This window comes from Brienomyrus brachyistius, chromosome 22 (genome assembly GCF_023856365.1).
Source record: "Brienomyrus brachyistius isolate T26 chromosome 22, BBRACH_0.4, whole genome shotgun sequence".
NCBI classification, from domain to species: domain Eukaryota; kingdom Metazoa; phylum Chordata; class Actinopteri; order Osteoglossiformes; family Mormyridae; genus Brienomyrus; species Brienomyrus brachyistius.
This window is the reverse complement of record NC_064554.1, coordinates 1,164,334-1,190,285: the sequence shown is the minus strand read 5'-3', so window position 1 is coordinate 1,190,285 and position 25,952 is coordinate 1,164,334. Positions and strand designations below refer to the sequence as shown.

Here is a 25,952-nt window from a genome sequence, read left to right as displayed (position 1 = left end):
TATTAAATGTAAATGTTAAATATAAATGTTAAATGTAAATATATAAATGTTAAATATAAAACTTAAATGTAAATGTTAAATGTAAATATATAAATGTTAAATATAAAACTTAAATATAAATCTAAATGTTAAATATAAATGTTAAATGTAGACTCTAAATGTTGAGAACGTATGCAAATTAGCCACGCCCATTTGCGTAAAATAGGCGGTACCGACGAGAGCGCAAGTTAGGGCTGATGCGGGACAATATGGCGAATTCCGCTCACTTAGAGGCCATAGAATGTGCAATTTTGGCAGTTGTTCGCGCTGCGTTACATGGTATTGCTATGCAGCCGGGAGCAACATTATGTACACCTTTCACTGTGACATCGGGAAGCTATGAATGTATTTTGGGGCGGGAGGGGGATCAGTAGTATCGTATAAATTGGCCTTAAATATTTCCCACCATACTTTCGTTGGTGGCGGCAGTTGGTAAGATGCTGCTGCTGAACGTTTTGTTTGGAAATGAAAAGAAATCGCTTGCAAAATGGCAGGTCCAGTCACAGGAACTATGAGGATCATAATCCATCGTGGTTATCGGTCACTGTTACGCGTCGCTCGTTCACATATTCACATATACAAAAATGTTTGCTATCTTTACAAACGGCGCCCCATAGCCATATTCAAAAAAGGGGATAGAAGTAATCCAGCAAACTATAGGCCAATCAGTTTAACTAGCATTACTCAAAAAATAATGGAAGCTACAAGTGAAAATGGTAGATTACCTGGATGCAAATCTGAGGCATAGCCAATATGGATTTAGGAGAGGTAGTTCCTGTTTAATTTACTTGAGTTCTTTGAAGCTACAATAGAAATTGATTACAAAAAGGCCTACAATGTGATCTACTTAGATTTCCAGAAGGTCTTTGATGTCCCCCACAAACCGCTCTTGTTTAAGTTCAAAGCTGCAGGGATTTTAGGAACTGTAGCAGCTTGGATCAAAAACTGGTTAACAGACAGGAAGCAGTGAGTAATTATTAGGGAACAGCCCAGGATGGGGGGCCAGCCCATCACAGGGCACACTCACGCACCAGTCACTCACACATGCACTCCTACGGGCAATTTAGTAACTCCAGTTAGCCTCAGCATGTCTTTGGACTGTGGAGGGAAACAGGAGTACCCGGAGGAAACCCCACGACGACATGGGGAGAACATGCAAACTCCACACACATGTGACCCAGGTCCCTGAGGTGTGAGGCAACAGTGCTAATCACTGCACCACCATGCCACCCCTATGGCTATTTCAATATTAGTTTAAATGCTAGAATTTATGGCCATAAGTGGAAATTAGCGGGAGAACATTTTAAACGAATTTGAGGAAGCATTTCTTTACACAGTGTGTAGCTGGAGTATGGAATAGTCTTCCTATTAGTGTAGTTCAGGCTAAAACCCTGGGTTCCTTTAAATCAAAGCTAGATAAGATTTTAACCGCTCTGAGCTGTTAGTTCAGTTCTCCTCAAATGGCCTCTTCTCGTTTTGTAAATTTATGTTCTTTTGTTCTTAAGATCTTATGTTGACAGATGAAGTGTACATTAAATAAATAAATGCAAATGTAATAAGCAACTGATAATTTAGGTGTAATGAAAATTAAGCAAATTATTACAGTATAAATTTGATCTACTATATTCACATTATTGATATTTGTTTTTGTATCCTCCTGCATACCGCTGGTGCTTCTATCATTGCTCATTATAAACATCTCATTTATTTTGACTTTTCCTTGTCTATCCATTCACTTTATACATGTATCAATGCTGTCTGGGGTACATTCTTTCACATCACCATGTGCAGTGTATTAACTATGGTTAACTTGTTAGGCTTGGGTATCGTTTGGGTTTTTCTGATACCGGTGCTTAAAGGATACTTTAAAAACCAGATGGTGCCAAAATGGTTTCTTGAATCGGTACTTAAGATAAGTAAGATAAGATACTTAAGAAAATAAATGACAAACCCAAATCTGCATTACATTACAACTTTTACTTTTGATTTAGGTTAGAGTTTGTGAATATATTATCTTTAAAATAAATAAATGAGTAAGTATGGAATTTTTATTTCAGTTCAGTCATACTGTCAAAACTAGTTGGCAAAATCATTGTCAATTATTTAGATACTTATGTGCAACTGCTGCAATCTACAGAACTAACTCAATCGTTCATTTTAACAGAACAAATCAGAACAAAGTCTTTTTGAAAAAATCAAAATAAACTGGAAGTATGGAAAGCTGGTGTCGGCCATTATTCAGAAGTCGTGGCCCACAGACTTTAATGGGAAGTGCTACTTGGATGGAGATGAGGTGGTGCTCCAGCATCTTCTAAACTGGACTGCTGCCAAGAACATCTTTCAGCTGCTTGGTATGTTCAATCAACCCCCCCCCCACACACACACACACACACACTCACTCACAGGTTTGTAATTATATCTTCGTGGGGACTCTCCATTCATTTCTATGGGGAAAACCCTAATCCAAACATGACAACCTTAATCCCTAACCAGCCCTAATTTGAAATCACAATCAGAATTACTTTATGAATCCCCGTGGGGAAATTCTCTTACATTACAAAAACAAACTCCTGATGAAAATAAATAAAAGATTTAGGAAAGTTATGTCCAGATGATAGAAGAGATTTAGATAGAACTATAGAACAATAAATTAATTAAAATAAAATAAATAAAAATATTAAAATAACCAATAAAAATTAAACCTATAGCACCAATTATAATTCACATTGCTATATATTAAACATAATTTGCATAGTGCCTGGGTTATTACAGCAAACGTATACACTGTATACATGGTCATTTAAGGTGATTGTGCTTATGTTTTGTGGTTTGAGACCAACCAGAAATTAAAATCACCCATCACCACCACATTATTTTTATTACTCATAATCCTGATATCATCATATAACATTCTGCTTTCCTCTGCAATTTCCTGTGTCTCTCAGTTGTGCAGCATGGAAGTTTTAGCCTGTGGCTGCTCAGCATATAGTGGAGCGGGTGTGAAGGAAAGTCCTGTATTGTCCTTATTTTGGACAATGTTCTCCCCTCCAAAACCTTATTGAAAGAGTCTAGTTTCACTCCCACAACTTGGCTGGCTTTCTTAATGATCTTGTTGAGTCTGTTAATGTCCATGACCTGCAATAACATCATTAACTTGAATAACTAACAAAATACAAGACACACACACCTTATAGCCAATAGCTAATCATCACTGACTAGCTGTGATGTTAGTCTACTGCTTTAATCTTTGTAATTTTATTGTTTATTATGCATTAATGTGTACTGAAAGGCCTTCCCCTGTGAGTGTGTATTAAAATATAGCATTTATATGTTGTCCGTCTTCTTTTCAGATACAGATGAAAGGTTGATTAATGAACTTTCAGATGATGCCAAGGAGAGAATAGTTGTTGCAAGTTCAGCCTTTGCATCAATTTCAGACAAGTTCATCTCTGGAAAGATGTCAATTGGCCTCCTGAACTGCATTCTGGAAAACCAGAGTATCTTTCTAGAGCTGCTGCAGATAGGTAATGACACGACCCAAGTGGTCCAGTGACACTGTCACGTTCATTGACATTCTTTCTTTCATTGTTGTGATTGTTGTGATTGTCACCCCAGAAGAAAGGTGACACTGTTTTTCCTAGCCATTATATATATATATATATATATATATTTATATATATATAATATTATATGGTTTATAGCCATTATGTAAAGAACTCTAATAAGAAGTCATTTCTTCCATAATTTTTTTAAAGCAAAATATGATTCTTCTGCAAAAATAAGTTCATGTATATACGTGATATGTTTTCTGAAGCAACAAGTAAACCTTTTTCGCTTTTACCACCCATTGATGATTTCTGCTATTAATAGCATAGGTAATAACATGAATGATTTTCTGCACAGGTTACCTGTCTAACAATGAGCAGTGCAAGGACAGAGCAAACATGACAAAGCTGATGCGGTGTAGACGAGACGAGGTGAAGGCGGTCTTCAGCGAGAAGCAGCTAGTGGAGAGCCTGCTTGTCATGTGCCGCAAGCTTGAGGAGCACGTCAAAGGTTGTGTGTGTGTGTGTGTGTGTGTGTGTGTGTGTGTGTGTGTGTGTGTGTGTGTGTGTGTGTGTGTGTGTGTGTGTGTGTGTGTGTGCTTGCTTTATGGTGCCTGTCAAAATTTTGGACAAGCCAAGCCACTTATGAAGGAGAGTGATACTGTTGCATCACATGACCTGGCCACCTGACCTAAACACAGTAGAAATGATTTTGGAGGAGTGAAGGAAAACGACCAATGAGTGCTCAGTGTCTATGTGGGACCTCCTTCAGGACAGCTGGAAAAGCATCTCAGCACCTCATGATACTGGCGTAGAGGAAACAGTAGGGTCAACCAGGGTCTGGAGCAACTGGTGTTCAAGGGCTTAATGGCAGGATCAATCTGCCAACCCAAAGGTTTGAACAGGCAACCATCTGAGTCCCAATCCACAGAGCTGCCCCAGAAACAAACAAATTTGTTTAATACTTTTTTCACGTATCTTATAGTTTTATACCTTTTTAATATTTCTAAAATGTAAGGATTACATCGGAAGGTCCAAACTTTTTACTTATCCTGAATTTCATTTAAAGAATTTGTGGTACTACTTACTGCATGATAAATGGCAGCATTATGGATACCTTCATAATGCATTATGATGGTTAGGATAAGAATTAAGACTTTGTACTGAATTATGAAGGTATCTATAGTACATTATAGACGAGAGCTCCATGAAGCATTCATAATGCATAATAAATATAGTTAAAATGTATACATTTTTATAAATATTTATAGGCATGTTTATAAATATATTATGTGTTATGAATGTATTCATACATTCTTTCAGACATGGCATTCAAAGGAAGTGTTATTGAATTTACGTGTACTGTATTGGATAATTGTCATAATTGTGAATTACATTTTGTAATTTTGGGGTGAATCAGCATAATCTTGTGTTTGGATTTCAGTTGACTTGAATAACCTGGAAGAAAAACAACAGATAGATATCAAGTCGATGACATTGGACTGCTTCATGGAGGTTCACCTGCTTGACCAAATGGCCTCTGATCAGTCAGGCATTGTGACATTCTTCGACCTCAGTGACAAAATGAGGCAAATGGCAAAGACCCTGGAGACCGTTAAAGACAGTTTTATTTTCAACACGTGTTGGGAAGACCAAGCAAAAGAAATGTCAAAGACTGACGATGACGAAGAACTCTCAGAATCTGAAGTGGAGAATGAACCTTTGATCACGCTTGAAATGATAGATGATGAGATTTTTCAGCCATGCTATAGTAAATATAAATGGATCTACACAAATGTAAGGAACGGCCAAATAAAACTTAAGGATGTTGATGTCATCTTTGAAGCTTATAAAGAAAAGTATGGAGAGCTGAGGGTAGATCTGGGGATAATGCGCAGAATTGACAATACTGATGTTGGACAGTGGATTGAGAGAAGAATCCAGCAGATTGAACAGTACCATGAACTTCACTTGGCTATAGAGTCAGTCCAGGTCATCATGAGTGTAAAGGAGACACTTTGCCTTAAAGGCAATTTTGGTGTCCTGGAAACCCTGCTTCAAGCTGTAAGTGTTGAAGCCCTTCCTCACACAGGTTTTCTGCTCACCCTGCTTTTTTTCCCTTAACATCAGAATATCATTATTAAGTTTATATATATATATATATATATATATATATATATATATATATATATATATATATATATATATATATATATATATATATATATATATATATATATATATATATATATATATATATATATATATATATATATTTTTTATTTTTTCCTGCTTTCAGACATCTATAGACTTCAAGGAGGAAAGTCTGGATCGCATTGACAATGACCTGATGCAGGCCAAGAAGATTCTGGTGGACATCACAGAATCCCGTAGGCAGTGCCTTCTGGAACTTCACGTCAGGAAAAACTTTGTGATTTGGGTCAAAGAAGCACTTGAGGGTGAGTCAATACTTGATTAAAAGAAAATGTAATGCCACAACGAGCGATGTGTCGGGAAAAGTATTATTATTATTTTTTAAAACTTTATATTAATCTCTGTCCAAAGAAAACTGTGAAAACATGCATTTTCTCCGGAGCAAATTTACAAAATAAACCTAAAACAACGTAATGAAACACCCTTACCACCATAAATCTTTACACAGGCATCAATGCACAGTTTGTTTTAAAAGGACATACATGGATTGTTGTCAGGGAGGCAAATATGTCAGTGTCAACAAGATGCAAATTATATTTAGAAATAATGATGTTAGTTAGCTATCAACATTAATTTTGTTAAAATGTTAACTGGTACAAAAATAATAAAGAACTTCATAAAACGTCTTTGTTGGTCAACTACAGTAGATGTGAAATGTTATCAGTAGACAGCGGAGAATGGGTATATTCCATTTAGAGTTATTATTATTATTATCATTATTATTATTATTATTGTTGTTGTTGTTGTTGTTGTTGTTATTATTGTTATTATTATTGTTATTATTATTATTATTATTATTATTATTATTATTATTATTATTATTATAATAATAATAATAATAATAATAATAATAATAATAATAATAATTAATTGATACTTTATTGATCTCTCTGGGGAATTTTTCTTCATGCCTCCCCCAACTTGCTCTCTGTAAGTAAGAGCCATCGCAATCATAAAAATGGACATATGACATATTTCATTGGATAGAGATGAAATATTTTATTTTTATCTCTCAAAGGTGACTTGAACTGAAAAATTATAGTATGCTTTGAATTGAGACTGTTTCCTCCTTACTAACAGATATTAATGAGTTGAAGGTTTTTGTGGACCTGGCCTCCATCTCTGCTGGAGAGAATGACCTGGATGTTGACCGCGTTGCTTGTTTCCATGACGCTGTCCTTGGCTACTCTTCTATGCTGTATGACCTAAAGCCCGAAGCAGGCTTCCAAAGCTTTAACGAGGCTCTGAAGAAACTGTGGAAGGCTTTTGAAAATGATTGCAATTTGCCAAAGAAACTTGTAAGTACACATCTGAGAAAATACGGGTCCTGAGGACCAAATGTGTAAACTCAGTGCAGAGTATAATTTGTCACTATATATAACTTGTTATTTTGCCATTGTGTGCTCAACTCATTGAGAGACTTTCACAAATGTAATTTTCCTCCTTTTTTTAGCGTGATACTGCACGTCACCTGGAGTGGCTGAAGACGGTCAAAGACAGCCATGGCTCTGTGGAACTGTCCTCTCTCTCTTTGGCTTCAGCTATCAACAAGAACGGCATTTACATCATTAGTAGCCAAGATCACAAGAAGGTTCATTTTTCAGTTATTTCCAGTGTGAATTCCATGGTGTTTTTGCAAAGACAGATGACACTAAACTTCTGTGAAGGATGTCCTGCTCTAAGAATCAATTGGCAAGATTGAATTCACTGCATTTAAGTTTAACATAATATGACATATCTTTTCAAGGTGTAGAATTTATGATCATGTTGATTTATCTTAAATCAGCTGAGTCTAGAAACAGTCCTGCAGCTGAAGATTCCCGAGGAGCATGAGGAGGGACAGGAGATGCGTTGCTATAACTTGGAGGACCTGCGGGAACTACAGAACAAACTCATGTTGATGTCTGGAAAGGGAGAGCAGGGTCAACAAGAGGTGGAGCGCTTTGCGGAGGTGAGACTCACCATTACACATTTTAATCAATGTATTATATCATGATAATAAAATTCTTGCATTTTTACACAATGAAATGTATAGGTGCTGGTCTTTATTTAGCGTGACCATTACAAGATGATATTCTTTTTTTGTCTTAACTGTAGTCACCTTAGTAGTAATTTCTGCTAAATTAACAAATAAACAAACAAACAAACAAAAAGACTTAATTGAAGGAAATTTAGAGCAGGGCGCATTGGAGCACTGCGTGGGGACATGGTTGTGGGTGTATGGCTCAAACAACAATCATCTAGTAATTTTCTGTATGCGGTTGTCTTATTCAGGGACCGATATAGACTGCTTATTTATTTGTACTTTTTGCCTTTTTTAGTTTAAAAATCCTAAAAGATACTGTAGTTTTAACTGTTTCTCGCCAACCAATGATTCTTGTTGTTGTTAAACCATTAATGTGCTATTAGTATATTGGTATGTTAATGTGTCAAATATATCCTGGCCAGCACAGCCTTAACCATGGGTGAAATCTTGCTTTTTTTGTTTTTCTAAATTAGTTTGATTTTGTAAAAACTCAAAAGTTGAGGTATCTTCCCAACTTTTACTTGATGTTGAGTTCCTTCAACAGTATGGAGGTACACATTTATGACTTTGATTTTAAGCAACCACATAACTGTTAGGCTTTCGATATTTATTAAAATTTGTTTTATCTGAAAACGACTGTCCTTAATCCGGTTGTAGTAGTCCATACAATTTTAGTCTCTTTGTTAATCCTTTAATACTGTGTTTATGGGGAAATATCTTTATCCTTACAGTAGGGGTTGGGAACCTGATTCATGGAGAGACCATGTATATGCAGGTTTTTCAGATGACTGTTCAATCAGCCAATAATAAATAATAATAATTGATACTTTTTTAATTGATCCCTATGAGGAAGTTTTCTTTCCACCTCTCCCATTTTGCGCTCGATCAGAGCAAGCTTGGCCGTGAAAGGGCTGCCACCCATTGTGGCGCCCAGGGAGGTGGGGGTCGAGGTTCTTGCTCAAGGACCCAAAGACATGTCGAGGCCAGGCTTGATTCGACCATATTCTGAACACAGGAACAGAGGCTTTATTATTGGCTGATTCAGAAGTCTTCGCAAAAACACTAGGCCTTCATGGATCAGGTTCCCTAAGACTGCCTTAGAGGATCAAACTTCTTCAAGCTTATTATACTTTATCATTGTTGAATTTAAAAATGTTCTTGCAAATAAGAAATTTATCTTCCTCCTTTCCACAGATCTTTGATAATGTCCAGCGGCTGGCAGAGGCGTTTATGGATCTGTTTGTGGCTGGGAACCCCCTCTTTAGGCAGTGGGAGACCAACATTAACTGTAGCCCACACAGTGAAGCAGGCATCATTATGGACTTCTGTTTGGGCAGCACCATCAGCAGTATCATAGTAGAAGGCAGTGTGGCGGAGCAGCTGCCAGACATGTGCAGAAAGATGGAGAAATGCTTGAACTTCTGGAAGTTCTTCATGGACAAGCAAAGGTCCCAGTATTACTACCTCAACTACTATACTGCAGAACAGATAGTGTATCTGTGTAGGAAACTCACCCAGAAAAGCCTGGATGAGAATGTAGATGACCAGGTCCTGATGATGCTGTCTTTCATCAAACCCAACTGCAGCCTCTCAGACTTAAGGCAGACATGGCACCAGCTTCAGTATGAGATGCTCATTAAACATGAGAGAAGTGAAGAAATAGAATTTCGGACCTTATTTGAAAGGAGTAATAGTATGGAATTAGACACAAATTTTACAGGAAGTGAGAATGAATCCTTGTACTTGCTGAATCAAGTGGAGCAAGCTAGTGGTTCCAGAAAACTGGATTTACTGTGGAATGCCTACATGAAAGATATGAGCTATTTCCTGCCTGACTGTCTGGACATCAGAACTCTTGGGAGGCTTCTTGAAATACTGGCTAACTACAAGGATGAGGAAGATGAGGATGAAGGTGTCGCGAAGAAAGAACAGATCATTAGGAGAAATCTGCCACAAGGATTACTAAGCAGACGACCAAATCTCATTGTCTGCCCACATGCCGAAATTCTGACGTCCTGCATCAGCATCTACATGAGCAGTGAGCATGAGCAGCTGCCCACGTACGATGAAGTCCTCCTGTGCTCTGCCTCTACTTCTTATGAGGAGGTGGAGCTTCTCCTAAGGCGATGCCTTACAGTGGGCTATGAGGGAGAGAAGATATACACTTTGCTCCATGCTGATCAGCTTCCCTATGAAGTCAGTTATAAGGTTGAGCAACTCTTTCAGCAACTGGAAAAGCTCTGCCAAAAAGAATACCGACTAGTTATTATATGTGATTCTGAGCGGGAGCACACCTACCTCCCCTCAGCCTTCAGCCAGTATAGGCTGCACATGGTCCCTCTGGAGCCCCTGGATAGGGTCCAGAGGTATCTGTCTAGGCACTATACTGTTCCATCTGATGAGTCCAGTGCTGCAGCAGTGTTCCAGGGCAGACTATGTGTTGGACTAGTGACATCCGAAAGAGCTGGAGTTGGTAAGTATGCCAAAACTGGTGCTAGAATGGTGCTAGTATGCCGAAACTGGTGCTTGGTGTTATCAATACCAAGAACACAAAAAATATATTTGTATTCTTGGCAAGAGTGTGCTTGCTAACTTGCCTCCCAAGAACAAACTTGGGACGCAATGAATCATGAGATTGTGAGGATGCAACCGGTGCATCCTTGATATTTGGGATGGGGCAAGAATGGCATCCAGGCATTTTTACTGTCCTCTATATATCTGTTAGGGAGTTTTGGAACTGTACTTTGGCAGTGGAAGATGATGTCAAATGGGTACACAACAACACAAGAACAGTCAAGTACACATATTGAGTCATGTGAGCTGGATATGCTAGTGTGTCCTAAATTTACTGACATATGATGTTGCCTGAACTTTTAGGGAAATCCCTGTACATTCAGAGGCTCTTTGAGGAGTTGAAGAAAACTGAAGAAACTGCATTCCACAAATGTATTCGCTTGATTGAGCCAAGGGTGGATGAAAATGCTGTTCTCACATCTTTGCTCAGTAACCCGAAACAGGAGCTCACAATCTTCAGTTTTGATGTCACGTCTTCTGTAAGTGTCACAAAAAGCCAGACTAAATCATTTGAATGTTTGATTTCAAAGGAGTTTAGAATTTTAAATAAAAATGTTTATTTTGCCACGTTAAACATGTAATATCTTTTATATAAATCAGGTCCAGAAAGGCTTGTATGAATTTCTGTTCAAACTGTTGGTCCTACGCTATTTGATGGATTCCCAAGGAAGGATGTGGAAATGCAGTAACCAGCATTTGTACGTCATTGAGATTCTGCAATCCAAAGGACATTTGTGGGGAAATGGTCCAAGTGTTGTAAGTCTAATTAGTAGTGATTCCATTTGCTTCTTGATACCATTGTTGTAGCCTAATCGTTACTTGGTATGCATAGTTTTAATCAACTTTTTCCCTCACATTTGATAGAATGAAAATATCCACTTTGCCTTCCACGATGTCTTTCCAAAAATTTTCTGCTGTCCTCCTAAAGAGGTTCTTGAGATGGAAATGAGGATGCAAGAGAACAAGGACATGAAAGAATCTCATGACCCACTCATGGATGATCAAGAGTTCAGAAGTGAAGCCTACCAAAGGCCTTATCAGTATCTCAAGCGGTTCCATAATAATGAATGTCTTGATAAATTTTCATACCACGGCATTGAGGGGACTCACGTGGAATGCCTACAGATGCTTTTTGTTTACTGTGGTGTTGTGGACCCATCATGGGCAGAACTGAGGAACTTTGCATGGTTCCTTAACCTACAACTAAAAGACTGTGAGAACTCTGTATTTTGTCAAATAGACAATATTGAAGATGTTTTGGTAGGGTTTAAAAACTTTGTTGTTGACTTCATGATTCTCATGGCAAAGGATTTTGCAACACCATCTCTTGGCATCTCTGATCAAAGTTCAGATAGGCAGGAAGTAGACTTCTCTGGTTTAAGTGAAGAAGATTTAGCTCCATTTCGGATTAGAAAGAGGTGGGAATTGGAACCCCATCCTTACATCTTCTTTAATGATGACCATATGTGCATGACCTTCATTGGATTTCACCTTGTGATTAATGAGCAGAATGGAGTTGATGCTGTTGATCCAAGTAGGCAAACCGTGATCAAGAAAAATGTCATGACCCGAGAACTCTATGAAGGTCTCCGTCTAAATGGAGTACCTTTTGATATCAATTTTGACACGCTTTCTAGGGATATGAAGATTGAACATCTTTGCAGGGTGTTGGGAGTACAGTGGCCTTTGGACCCAGATGAAAACTATGAGCTCACCACTGACAACATTCTGAAAATTCTTGCCATTCACATGCGCTTCAGATGTGGCATCCCAGTCATCATCATGGGGGAAACAGGCTGTGGGAAAACCAGGCTTATAAAATTCTTGTGTGAATTGCGGAGGAGTGGAGTCAACACGGAGAACATGAAGCTTGTCAAAGTTCATGGAGGGACAACCTCGGAGATGATATACACCAAAGTAAGAGAAGCGGAGGCCATCGCGGTTGTCAATAAACAATACTATGGTTTTGATTCTGTCCTCTTCTTTGATGAAGCTAACACAACTGAGGCCATAAGCAGCATCAAGGAGGTTCTCTGTGACAACACTGTGAATGGAGAGCCCTTGAATATGAATACTGGTCTGCAGATCATTGCTGCTTGCAACCCTTACAGGAAGCATACAGATGAAATGATCTCTAGGCTGGAGTCCGCAGGCTTAGGATACAGAGTCCGAGCTGAAGAAACCGATGATAAACTTGGACATATCCCTCTCCGTCAGCTTGTGTACAGAGTTCAAGCATTGCCACCCAGCATGATCCCACTGGTGTGGGACTTTGGACAGCTTAATGACCACACTGAAAAAATGTACATCCAACAAATTGTTCAAAGAGTCATTGAAACAAATTCAATTAGTCAAGATTATATGAAGACAGTCACAGAAGTTCTGTCCTCATCACAGAAGTACATGAGGACCAAGAAAGATGAGTGCAAATTTGTGAGTCTCAGGGATGTAGAACGCTGTATGCAAAGTTTTGTGTGGTTTTATAGCAACCACAGCATGTTGCTGGCTGAGCTGAAAACATTTCTCGATGGAAATTCAAACATGGAAAAGAATGGGGGCAATCAGACATTGACTGATGATAGAGATCCAATTCTATGGTCTCTTATCATGGCTGTAGGTGTTTGCTACCATGCCTGCTTAGACGAAAAAGAAGATTTCAGGAAAAAAATCTGCAAGCACCTACCAGAAAATTATAACCAGTCCAAAGTATTGCAGGAAATCTCAGTCATGCAGGACCTGTTTTTGAGTGGTGTACCACTAGGGAAAACAATTGCAAAAAATAATGCTTTGAAAGAAAATGTTTTTATGATGGTCATTTGCATTGAGCTTCGAATCCCACTTTTTTTGGTTGGGAAACCTGGAAGCTCAAAGTCTTTGTCTAAAACTTTAGTTGCAGATGCTATGCAGGGTCAGGCTGCTCACTCAGAGCTGTACAAAAAGCTGAAGCAAGTTCACCTGGTCTCCTTTCAGTGCAGTCCTCATTCTACACCAGAGGGCATCATCAATACATTCAAGCAGTGTGCCCGTTTCCAGGAGGGCAAGAACCTGACAGAGTACATTTCTGTTGTGGTGTTGGATGAGATTGGTTTAGCAGAAGACTCCCCAAAAATGCCCTTGAAAACACTGCATCCTTTGCTGGAGGAAGGTTGCATAGATGATGAACCACTGCCACATAAGAAGGTTGGATTCATTGGCATTTCCAACTGGGCTTTGGACCCGGCTAAAATGAACCGAGGCATCTTTGTCTCCCGTGGTGACCCTGATGAAAAGGAATTGATCGAAAGTGCAAAAGGAATATGCTCCTCTGACAAGATGATTCTGGAGAAAGTTCGGGACTATTTTAAGCCTTTTGCCCGGGCTTATCTTAAAATTAGCAAGACACAGGGAAAAGGTTTTTTTGGCCTGCGGGATTATTACAGCTTAATTAAAATGGTATTTGCAGCCGCAAAGAGCACTGAACAGAAGCCCACTCCTTACAAAATTATGGAGGCAGTGCTGAGGAATTTCAGTGGGAAAGATAACACAGATGTAGTCACAGCCTTCACTAGTAGGTTGGATTTCCACTCAAAGCAGGAGAACATTGATAAAATTGAACTGGTGAGGCAGAACATCCTGTCTGTTGGCCAAGATGAGGAGTGCCGATACCTTCTAGTTTTGACCAAAAATTATGCAGCCCTGCAGATACTTCAGCAGTCGTTCTTCACTGAACATGACCAGCCAGAAATCATGTTTGGATCCAGCTTTCCCAAAGACCAGGAATACACCCAGATTTGCCGGAACATCAACCGTGTTAAGATATGCATGGAAACCGGTCAGACCATTGTGCTGCTGAACCTTCAGAACCTCTATGAAAGCCTGTATGATGCTCTCAACCAGTACTATGTTTCTCTGGGTGGCCAGAAGTATGTGGACCTAGGATTAGGGACCCATCGTGTCAAGTGCAGAGTACACAAAGATTTCAGGCTCATAGTTATTGAGGAGAAAGAGGTGGTTTACAAGCAGTTTCCAATCCCACTCATTAACAGGCTTGAGAAGCATTACCTGGACATCAACACTGTCCTGAAAAATGACAAGAAGAAAATCGTCAAAGAGCTTGAGAGCTGGGTTAATTCCTTTGTCTCCACCAACAACCAGCACGCAATGCCTCCTCAAACCTACAAATACTTTTCCACTGATGTTTTCATTGGGTATCATTCTGACACCTGCTCCTCTGTGGTCCTGCAAGTTTCCGAGAGGTTGAAAGAGGTTGACCAGGTGTTACCTGATGCTCAGAAAAAGGTTTTGAATGAGGCCAAACTTATCCTGCTAAACTGTGCCACTCCTGATTCAGTGGTTCGCTTGGACTGTACCAGACTCTCTAAGGTAGAGACTGATGAGCTGACAAGGATTTACTTTGAAGAACAGAAACACATTTCCCTTGCTGACTACATAACATCTACCAGAAGGCTGGATCAAAGTTCTTATGCATCTTTCACAGAGGTAAATTACAAAAATAATCGTATTGCATATACTTACATATATGCGTATTTGAAAATGGTCAACTCTCTAGGCAGACATTAACTGTTCACATATTGAGAAGGTTGTACTTTACTTCACGATTGTTGTGAATGTTTTCTTTGAAGGTAACCACCTTTTCAAGACTTTTGACAGCCTCTGACATTGGGCAGCTCCCAGAGGACAATGACAAAATTGAACTCCTCTCCTTGCAACAATTTGACACAGAACACTCCTTCCTCAAAAAGATCAGGTCTGCATATGTTTAAATGTCCAGTGTTTGGAGTGTCTTAGCAATTGCTGTTCAATTTATACATCACAAAACTTCTCCCTTTTTCATGTAGACTTTTTCTGGACTCTGTGGTTGGAGACAAAATCCTCATTATCCAGGCTGAATTTGAAAATGGCTTCTTGAGCACACACCTCATTGCATCTGCAAAGTAAGCTCTGTTTCAGAAAAAGGTTCTTCATCTGACAAGTCTGTGGAGCTCACCAAGCTTGACTTTCTTTATAGGTATTCTGCCATGAATGAAATTAACAAATCAAGAGAACAACAACTGAGAGGGAAAGTGTTTGTGTATTTTATTACCAAACTTCCTAGGATGGAAGGTGGCAGCTCCTACGTTGGATTTCATGGGGGTATGTTGATGAATGACTGTCAGTCAAACTTGTCTGACAGATGCCTTGAAATGAAGAACGGAATGCGTTTTTTAATCTGTAAGCAGTCCAACCCTCCTGTTTTCATGTGTATAGGCCCCTGGAGGTCAGTTCACATTGATGACCTCAGAAGATCTAAAGACATCATCTCTGATATAAAGGCTTTGAGGAATTTGTCCATTAGCCAGCTTTTTGAGGAGAATCTAGCTGAACCTGAGCGTAAGTTGAACTGACGAGCGTCATTTTACATAAGTAAAAATATTGCTCGGCAATCCTGTCATAAGTTGTTGTAGTTCTGCTTGGCTAGGCAGTCAGAACCAAACATTGAACACCTTCATTAAAGGCTACTTAACCCTTTTCAACTCCTCTTTTCTTACCTATATCTTTGTTGATTTCGTTAGTATCATGCAACGTTCTTTTACTTTATTTTTCATTATTTACATTTACAGCATTTAGCAGATGCTCTTTTCCAGAGCGACTTATTTAATTTTACCTATTCTATTTCTGTATGTACATATGTATGTATGTATTATGCTAAAAGTGCATTGCTATGGATGACTGTCAATAGATGTGAAATTTTGTACATGTTTTCCTAGCAATGGAAGGTCCAGAGATGTACACAGCCAAGGAGCAAATTGGGACTGAGGAGAACATATATTTAGATGAGAATCAGAGTGGGATTGTTCGGGACAAGTACATGGACAAGGACCAGACTGGGATTGGGCAGGACATGTACATGGACGAAGAGCAGATTGAGACTGTGCAGGACATGGACGAGGAGCAGACTGAGACTGTGCAGGACATGTACATGGACGAGGAGCAGACTGAGACTCAGCTGGAGCAGAAAGAGATGGAGACTCCACAACACAGAGTATGTCATTGATGTCTGTTTTTGTTCTTTTCATAGTACATATAATTAATTTAGAAACCTTATACAGTGGTGTGAAAAAGGGTTTGCCCCCTTCCTGATTTATTTTTTGCATGTTTGTCACATGTAAACATTTCAGATCATCAAATAAATTTAAATATTAGACAAAGATGACACAGGCAGTTCTTAAATGAAGGTGTTCATTATTAAGGGGGAAAAGAATCCAAACCTACATGGACCTGTGTGAAAAATTGATGCTCCCCCCCCGTTAAAATATAAATGAACTGTGTTGTATCACATCTTTGGAAAGCTGAGTTCAATTTCTCTAGCCACACCTAGGTCTGATTACTGTCACACCTGTTCTCAATGAAGAAATCATTTAAATAGGACCTGCCTGGCAAAGTGGAGTAGACCAAAAGATCCTCAAAAGCCAGACATCATGCCACAATCCAAGGAAATTCAGGAAGAAATGAGAAACAAAGTAATTGACATCTGTCCATCTGGTGAAGGTCATAAATCCATTTCTATAGCTTTGGGACTCCAGCCTTGTGTGACAAACATACAAAAAACAAGAAATCAGGAAGGCGGCAAACACTTCTCCAAATATTTGACCACTGTAACCCTCACCAGGAAAAGTCGTGTGAAGATGACATGTAATGAGATTCTGCCAAGTCTGGGTTATGATTTTGTGTTTGCTTTTTTCTTTTGTGATTGACTCTCAGGGCTGGGGGGCTGTCCTAGACACCACAGTGCTGGTGCGTAGCTCCGTTCAGAGCGCTGTTGGAATGCTTAGAGATCAAGGTGACAATGGCTTCCGAAGCACCAGGAGAGTGGAGATCTTACTGACCCTCCTGGCTGTCGATGATGAGCTGAAAGGTACTCTCATGCCGCAGTTTTTTCCTTATTTGTAAAGCCAGCTGATTGGATTGCACAGGATGCCAGTCCATCATTGGACACACACTCAGACACTACAGGCAAATAAAAGACATAGCTCACCTAATACACATCCTGATTTTGCTGAATTTCACATGTCTCCAGGTGATGGAAGGGGCTTGCATGTCACTTCTTTAACCAGCCACAGCCTTCATCGTATGACATCACCACACGAATTAAACCTGTTTTATTAAATGGCAAGAAACACAGATTTCTAAAGTAGCTCTTTTATTGTGTTTGCCTTTTGTTAAGGGAGATGTCATAGATAAAACATAGAAATACAGACAAAACAAAGGAATATGCTTACCTGCAAAAGCTGTATGGTGCAATGTAAATGTGCATGTTATTTTATGATGATGATCATGATAACAACAACAACAAGGCTTGAACCAGCAACCTTCTGATAACAAACCCAGAGACTTAGCCTGCTGAGCCACACGCCCCCCTCGTCTGATGACTGGAAGCTTTGAGTTTGGTCCATTTTTTTGTTCTCATTTTCAATGTGGTGATGTCATACAAATGAAGACTGTGATCGGTTAAAGAAGTGAAATGCAAGCCCTTGTTGACCTAGAGAGACATCAGACTCGGCAACATCAAGATGTCCTCCTCTGAACCACATGTTTTAGGACTGAGAGAGGAAAGCAGGATACTTGGAGAAAATCTGCACTGACATGGGAGGAACATTTAAACTCCATATACAGAAAGCCCCTCGGTGTGTGAGGATAGCTCACCATGCCTCCCTGTAACAAATTCAGATGTATGTAGATGACTAATAGGTAGAATTTCACTTAGGATAAAAAATACTTGCTAAGGAAAATAAAATCAAATGGAAAATATGAGTTGTTTCAACTTTTGGTGTGGAGGGGGATCGTGCTTCTTAAAGCAAGTGTGGTATTTGCTTTGTTTGACAGCTACATTTTTGAAAATCATGAAGAGGCGCCTTCATTTGTTGCTGAGGATGCGTGACGAAAACATTGCCTCGTCTAAAACCTGGGTCTTCAGGGAGGCATCCAATGTTGATGCCCTGCAGGAAGGGGGCACCTTCAGGTGCGTGAACCCAAGACATGGCAGAGTTGTAGCATCACATCTAGCATTTAAAGACCCATGAGTACCATTTCCAATTCAGTGCTTCCATGCCATCTGCATGCACACCTGTCTTGTACTTTTAAGTCAAAACTTCGGAAGTCAGTCATTGCTGGCAAGGATAAAAAAAAAAAAAGCCTAGTTGATTTTTTTTTTGTTAAATGCAAACAAAGGACATAGGAGATAAATGTTATAATTAACAAATTCTATTTTAACTGCAAATAGACCAGATTATGGTATTTCAGTTATCAGGTACAGCTCAATGAAGGTAGGAAAACGATAGATGCTGCACACACAATGAACTAACATGCACACCTATACTCAGACGTACACTCAGAGTGCAAGTAATAGGTAAAATTTACTCATTCTGACAATATTTATTAAAAACGCTAATGTTATATTTCTCTGACGAATGACAGACTAAACGGTCGGGGTTATGTTACGTTAATTAGCCTAAAGACGGTAACCTTAGCGTTTTAGCAAACGTTGGCTGCACTGTTGTCTCAAACAAAAATAGAGGTAACGCGTATTTCAGGATAAAAACATTTTGGATGCTTTAATGTAACGTTAAAATAAACTCACCTTGAATTCTCTGAATAGGTCTTTGAGATGCTTTGCTAAATTCTCTGTTCAGTGACAAAGTTTACATATTGGCTTTTTGGAATCCTATTATGTCACGATCAAACGCAGGAAGGCAGTGTACGAAGTATATTCATACGGGGATGATACCCTAATCCCCCCCCCCCCCCCCCCCCCCCGCCCCCATGTGCATCACCACACCAACCGTACAGTTTTGCCTTTAAATATCTTCATTATTAAGAACGAAACGGCTTATAATTAATATAGCATGTATTACCCTCTTTCTGTTCAACGAATGGAAGCGGAGCTGGCGCTGCCGCCACAGATGTAGTCTTTCCGTGTTGGTAGCCGTTTTTTGGCATTTAACTGCAGACTAGAACACTGTATGTGCTGCATGCCCTGATTTCCGGAGGAACTATATCCTCGGTACCTACAGTACTCTAGAAGAGCGAGCACCATCATGTTTTCAGAATTCCGGCACCCGGTTGGTACCTATATGTACCGGTTCTATGGATATATCTACTTACACTCTAGTGTGTGTAGCATTTCTTCACACATTACTAGATCTCTGTCTCGTGTTGTTTTAGAGTTGTTAGAACAGTTCTTACTCCCGTTGTGCTATGAATGGACGCTGCGAACATTAAAACAATAATTATAATTTGTCTGTAAAGAAATCTGGAAACGCAAGGGGTGTGCAAGTTCTGCTATTAACTCTAAATACTTAAATATCTCGTAACAGTGGGAATAGGCTCTTTTCGTGGCTGTAAAGATTAAACTCAATTGGTGAAGGGGCAATTGCAAAAATTGAATTGCAAAAATGCTCATGGTTCTCATGATGGTGTTCATCGCTGTTTCTGTACCCAACATCATTAATTTGTGATTAAAAACAGTCTAGTGGCTTTTGTTAAAAGATTACAGCCAGAGTACTTGAGACTGAATATGAGGATGAAAAATCTTTCCAAAATTAAAGTAGAGTGCTCAATATCCTTATTTTGGAAGGCAGACAATATTTCTTGTGCGCTCAGGATAATATACTGAGCACACAACATAATTATGTTGATGAACACCTTGTTTCGCATGAACAACTGGCAGTGCTGCCCCCAAGATTTCTGGGTGCTGCTTCGTTTCGTCCGTATCCGTAAGCGTATTTAACCCTGAGCATAAATTAACTTTTAAGCACTTGTGCCTAAACCTTTCTATGATTGGGAAAAACCTTTTAGTTTAGAGTAACGTGGTTTTGCACAGATGTCGATTTAAGCAATGTCATTTTGGTCTAAGAGCCTGAAACCAATTACAGAATTCGTAAACTGGTTAGCTTTAACGAGAACAAAATATCACCTCAGTACAGCAGTGGTGTGCCGAAGTGATTGTTTTTAAAGAGTCTATTCTGCACTATATAAAAGTATGAGCCCCACCGATTAAATGAGCGTGCAGATATAATTGCAGATAAGGCAGCAACGGCGTTTAAACGGCCAGTAAATGACAATTAAAAAGAGAGACGGAAGACAGATCCTTCAAACATATTATGAGGGTTGTCATTATCCAGTTTGTCCACCAGAGGGCACACTGCAACTCCCCTGACGGCAGCACGTGTACGTTTGACTCGTATCAAAAGTTAATGTAATCTGTTGTACTTTTGTTCAGAGTACTATTCATGACATTAAATAGTGGGGCAGCTTGTGGCTTAGTGGGCTAAGGCTCTGTGCTTCTGATTTGGTAGGTTGCTGGGTCAAGCCCAGCCTTGGCAGAATAGTCATATTTGTGGGCGGTTGAAGGGAAAGTGAAAGTGACTAGTTGTCATTTTTGACACACTACAGCACAACAACAAAATGTCTCCTGTGTACTTAACCCATGAGTGACATCGTGACATAGCAGGGGACAGCTAATTCAACACCCTTGGAGCCAGTACCTTGCTCAGGGTAACCTCAGTGGTACTTGGCTGGTCAGGGATTTGAACCAGCAATCTTTCAATTACAAGTGCTTGTCCTTAACTATTAAGCCACCACTGCCCCAGCAAGGTCTTTAACCCCCAGCTCCATGGGTGCTGCTGCAGGTGGCTGCCCTTCGCTGCCAAGCTTGCTCTCACCTACATGTGTGTCATGGAGAGCAAGATGGGGTAGGAGCAAAGAGAATTTCCCTACAGGGATTATTAAAGGATGATTATTATTATTAATAATACTATTTATTATTACTATTAATAATTAATTAATCATTAATAATGAAACACGTTTGTTTTTAAACTGCATTATGTCGTTATAGGATTTTTAAATAACTATACATAACACATGTTAGGGAACATCTCATGTTTAAAAGAAATATTGGGTGATGTATCATTATTGTATTTTTGCATCCTCAAATATCTAAATCGGTCAATATCGGAAAATCCTGTTTTTGCTGGGCTCTGCCGGTTAGTGGATAGTAATAGGGTTGGTTCATATGTGTAAAACTAACCTTTCCAGTAATGGGATAGGTTACATCCATCCATCAGTTTTCCAAACCGCTTATCCTACTGGGTCATGGGGGGTCCGGAGCCTATCCTGGAATCGATGGGCATGAGGCAGGGAACAACTCAGGATGGGGGGCCAGCACATCGCAGGGCACACTCGCACACCATTCACGCACACCATTCACTCACACATGCACACCTATGGGCAATTTAGTAACTCCAATTAGCCTCAGCATGTTTTTGGACTGTGGGGGGAAACCGGAGTACCCAGAGGAAGAACATGCAAACTCCGCACACGTGTGACCCAGGCGGAGACTCGAACTTGGGTCCCAGAGGTGTGAGGCAACAGTGCTAACCACTGCACCACCATGCCGCCCCGGGATGGGGCGGGATTCCAGTATGTATATATTTAGTGCAATGTTTTGTGTTGATTTCTGCAGACACACCTTGTGGAAGCGAGTGCAGACTGTACTCACACCCTGCCTGGCCCAGCTGGTCTCTGTCATAGACCGAGACTATAATCTCGACCTGCTGCTCGATGACAACTCCACAGAGCCTGTGAAAAGGCTATGGCTTGATATTTTTGGCAACGAGAAGCTGCTGGAAATTCCATATGCTGAAGTGGACCACAAGTAGGTGTCCATTTAGCTGAAGGTCATTTTCAGGCAAAGCATTCGTTCTGGAACTCCATGCTCACCTATCTACTGTTAAGCACTGCAGAATTTTTAAAAGAACAAAAAGATTATATTAAACTTCCCTGAGGGTTTCTGCAAGTACGCTTTTGGGTATCTGCAGTGGCGAAGGATCCTTCATATCAAAACCTAAGAAGACCAAATTTTATTACTTGTGTACTTAAGTTGATCTTTAATTGTTTTTTATCATTTCACTTCTGTCCCCGCAGTCGTCTCATGAGTTTTATGAGTGACAATTTTTGCAGAATTCAAGTAATCTAATAAGGAATTTTAAATGGTTGTCATTTTAATGAATTTAATGATATTTCTTTTATCACCTTTTAATGTTTTTATGCATGATTTCATATGCATTTAGTTCATTTACAGAAATGGTTTGTAGAGATGTTAAGATGCTCATGGTTCTGCATGAAGAACAGGGAAAAAAATTAATTGGCCAAAATCCAGTAAAGATTATTTATGAAACTCTGGTTCTCTACAGTTCCGAGACAAAAACAATCTTGGTTCAGAGACATATGATGTCAGAGTCAAACAGAGGCTGTAGTATGCCCTTCAGCTGGAAAATCAAGGACTTCCTGGATGTTCTCTGGGTTTATGCCCGGCAACAGGAAGGTAATTGCATTGGCCTGTCTTCTGCCTCTCTTGTAAATGCCTTTCTCAGGGTAAGATTTATCACACTTCAGTCTAAAACTGCAGTCTTTCATATTATGAAACACCATTTTGATATTGTTTTTGTGAAGGACAAACCTTGAAACAGTTTGAAGAGTTTTTCTGGAATACTCCCTTGGGAAGATACATCGCAGCTGCAGATGCCGAGATGCAGTGGCAGCTCTTCCAGCGCTACCTTCAGGATTATGTCTCCATGTCCATGAAGGTTACTTCAGATGAAGTTCTTCAGGTTGGTATTTCCCTCATTTGTCTTGCATCAAATGCTGAAGCAGCACCCAGGTCTTTAGACCACCGAAAGCGAAAAGTACGTGCTCAATTCTAGAACTCTGTGCCTTACAAGTCATGTCGAATTTCTAAAGAATTTTTGTGAGTTTTGTAATTTTTTAAAAAGGGATAATTTAAAATCGGTACCCCAGTGCACCGCAGTATGCAGCTCCTGTTTCATTGATGTTCATCGCTTTTTATGATTCTTAATAAGTAAATTATCTTCATGAAAATAACACCAGGAGCCCAAATCCTAACATTTATCATTCTAAATTTTGCTTTGATAATATTCTGGTAAATATTTCCAATGCAAAATTCAGTTAAACTGTGGTAACCTCGTCATCTGCTCTGAGGTCGTAGCCATTAACCCACTTCAGAATCTGTAGGCGTGAACTGCGTTTCTCGTACCTAAGATTTCGGTTTGCTTAAGGCTGATTTTTGTCCCCCCCCCACAGCTCTTGCGAGGAGCCTTGTCCTGCTGCGTCAATGAGCTGAGAGTCCGAAATGACGTGGAAGATAACAAAGTAGTTTCCCTTCCCTGGGTCCATGCTGCTTACCAAGAGTTCAAGAACCGCCTGCACAACCTCTCTAGGATGCTGACTATTGAGCCAGCAGTGGCCCAGGCCCTCCTGAAGAATCCCAACATTACCGAAGGGGTTGAGCTGGTCAGTGTCGCTTTTGCCTTACTACAGCTGTAGCCACTCTCTTCTTCTTTGTGCTGTAGAGCTGTATGCAAATGGTTGGAATCACTGTCCCTACCCTTCTGCACTGTCACCCCTCTCTACATCAGTGTTTCCCTGTCCGGCCTCTGGGGACCCACTCATACAAATCAATACATAAAACCTAAAATAACGCTAACAAATAGTACAAATAGAGATGAATATGATAAATACTAAACTAAACTAAATACTAAACTCTAAACTAATATAAAATAGAAATAATGTAACAAAAGGTTGCAGCTCTTAATTCACTTACCAGAATCAATTCAGTCATGCATTTCATACTGACAGAGATGCATTCTGAGAAATGCATCACTTGACTTCTTGCAATTTGGCTGTTTTGAGAACATCATAGCCCTGTGGCGTTACGCGATTAGGAATTTTTCAGCTCTTATCTTATGGGACCACCAAATGTGGTTATGGAGCCATTGACTGTGTGTCTACAATTGTTTCACTGATAAACAAATTCTAGACACTATTTTTCCTCCTTTTCTCATAAAAGCAAAAAACCTCTTCAGATTTCTTTCGGTTAGCAAATACAGGTGCTAATGTAGGTCTTTTGTAAAAGTAAAGTGGCGCAAAACGGTGGATACCTGTATTTCATATGCTTATATGCTTCTTGACACTCACTGAAAAGACTACGTAACGGGGAAACGCATTTCTGAATTTCATGAGCCACCAATCAGCTCCGTTTCTCTCTGAAGTGATGTCATGTGTGCTGTTGCCCTGGGGCACTTCATGGCCTCAATTCAGCCTTGCCCTGTGCCTTGGTCAGGTCGTGGATGTCCTTGCTGCCATGGCCTGTGTAGAGCACCTGGAGCCCATTCAGCTGGAGACGGATGAGCGGCGGCTGGCCTGGCTGAGGCAAGTGAAGAAGCTGCAAGTGCCCATCGAGCTGGTCTGCTCTGAGGAGAAACTGGGACTCTATGGACGGAGGAGCCAGGAGATAGTCCGGTGAGTCAGGAGCACTCTAACCACACATTGATTTCTGTCATATTCTTCATACTGTCTTTCTCTTGTTGTGTTTTGGTTCTGTGGCAACAGAAATGATGCGACTGAGTATTTTAACAATTAATAAAGTTCAAGATGCTCCCCATTTAGCCTGAGTATAAATTTTTGCCATTGAGTTCTGCATGATCTTCCTAACTTCCTAACCTATCTTTCTCCAGCCCAGAATTACTAGGCAGACACTTGCCATTGACATTCTTCTCTGTGAAACTGCCTGTTCGTAATTTCATAGTCATTGATACTCAAAACTCAGCGCTTTTCAAAAGACTCAGAATCTATGATGTGTTAAAATGTATAGTTCTAATCCAGCATTAGACTCTTTAATGTTCTTTTACTTGGTGACACTTTCTGTTTCTACTTTGCCTTCTGATAGCAATGGTTGGAACCGGATCTTCTCCTTGTCTCTGATTGTGGAGCACATGCTTTTGGGAATTGAGTGCCTGGAGCCCAAACTCAAGCCGGTGGTGCTGGATCACACCCAGAAGCTGGGCAAAGTGAGCGAGTTTCATTACTTCCCTGCTTCTGCTTTTCATAGTACCTGTCAACACCTGGAGCTACTCTCACCATATGGACTGGTGCTGTCACAAAGGAGGCCGAGAGATAGGAGAAGGTTTTGCAGGACTCTTTAATACTTAATCAGACTGAGGGAGACACCATGTACAGCAGGTGTTCCATGAAGTATCTCAAGAGTTTCAGAGCTCTTGATCTTCCTTTATTGCCTTGGCTGTTATCCTCTCTGGGGCCTGTACATTCCCCTTCCCAGCCACCACTCCTTTCCACCACATCCTGAAGCTTTCTTGTCTAGCAGAAACCCTTTTACAACCCCAGTTTCTCATAATAAAGAAAATGCACAATGTAGGCCTCACCCCTTTGAGTAATCCTTGTCCTTTGCTTATTTTGCATATTTTTGTGACACACACACACACACACACACACACACACACACACACACACACACTTATCTTGAGAACTAACCATCTAGCCTTAAACATTCAGATGAAACACCATCACCGTCACTCATTCTGAGCCTCATAAACCCCTAAAAGCCCCTAAATTCCACTACTGCACTGGCTACTAGTGGCTACTATTGGTGTAACAGTTCTGAAACCGCGACCTAAACCACTATATATGATTCTGTGTTGCGT

General features: G+C 40.0%; 1 protein-coding gene across 5 annotated transcripts in view; it reads left to right on the top strand.

Annotated features, from left to right (window-relative positions):
* The window catches only part of rnf213a (ring finger protein 213a), a 51,147-nt gene that overhangs the window by 12,424 nt on the left and 12,771 nt on the right, over nucleotides 1–25,952 (top strand). For all 5 annotated transcript variants that reach the window (XM_048991176.1, XM_048991179.1, XM_048991178.1 and 2 more), the window contains exons 18-42: nucleotides 2,204–2,390; nucleotides 3,390–3,563; nucleotides 3,943–4,095; nucleotides 5,029–5,648; nucleotides 5,884–6,043; nucleotides 6,879–7,096; nucleotides 7,252–7,389; nucleotides 7,585–7,749; nucleotides 9,019–10,297; nucleotides 10,702–10,877; nucleotides 10,999–11,154; nucleotides 11,263–14,877; nucleotides 15,021–15,145; nucleotides 15,237–15,332; nucleotides 15,407–15,531; nucleotides 15,646–15,768; nucleotides 16,146–16,420; nucleotides 17,140–17,293; nucleotides 18,262–18,397; nucleotides 21,899–22,090; nucleotides 22,629–22,759; nucleotides 22,888–23,045; nucleotides 23,536–23,745; nucleotides 24,575–24,753; nucleotides 25,181–25,301. In XM_048991176.1, the coding sequence (XP_048847133.1) occupies nucleotides 2,204–2,390; nucleotides 3,390–3,563; nucleotides 3,943–4,095; nucleotides 5,029–5,648; nucleotides 5,884–6,043; nucleotides 6,879–7,096; nucleotides 7,252–7,389; nucleotides 7,585–7,749; nucleotides 9,019–10,297; nucleotides 10,702–10,877; nucleotides 10,999–11,154; nucleotides 11,263–14,877; nucleotides 15,021–15,145; nucleotides 15,237–15,332; nucleotides 15,407–15,531; nucleotides 15,646–15,768; nucleotides 16,146–16,420; nucleotides 17,140–17,293; nucleotides 18,262–18,397; nucleotides 21,899–22,090; nucleotides 22,629–22,759; nucleotides 22,888–23,045; nucleotides 23,536–23,745; nucleotides 24,575–24,753; nucleotides 25,181–25,301 (9,066 nt within the window). The remainder of the gene's footprint in view (nucleotides 1–2,203; nucleotides 2,391–3,389; nucleotides 3,564–3,942; nucleotides 4,096–5,028; nucleotides 5,649–5,883; nucleotides 6,044–6,878; nucleotides 7,097–7,251; nucleotides 7,390–7,584; nucleotides 7,750–9,018; nucleotides 10,298–10,701; nucleotides 10,878–10,998; nucleotides 11,155–11,262; nucleotides 14,878–15,020; nucleotides 15,146–15,236; nucleotides 15,333–15,406; nucleotides 15,532–15,645; nucleotides 15,769–16,145; nucleotides 16,421–17,139; nucleotides 17,294–18,261; nucleotides 18,398–21,898; nucleotides 22,091–22,628; nucleotides 22,760–22,887; nucleotides 23,046–23,535; nucleotides 23,746–24,574; nucleotides 24,754–25,180; nucleotides 25,302–25,952) is intronic.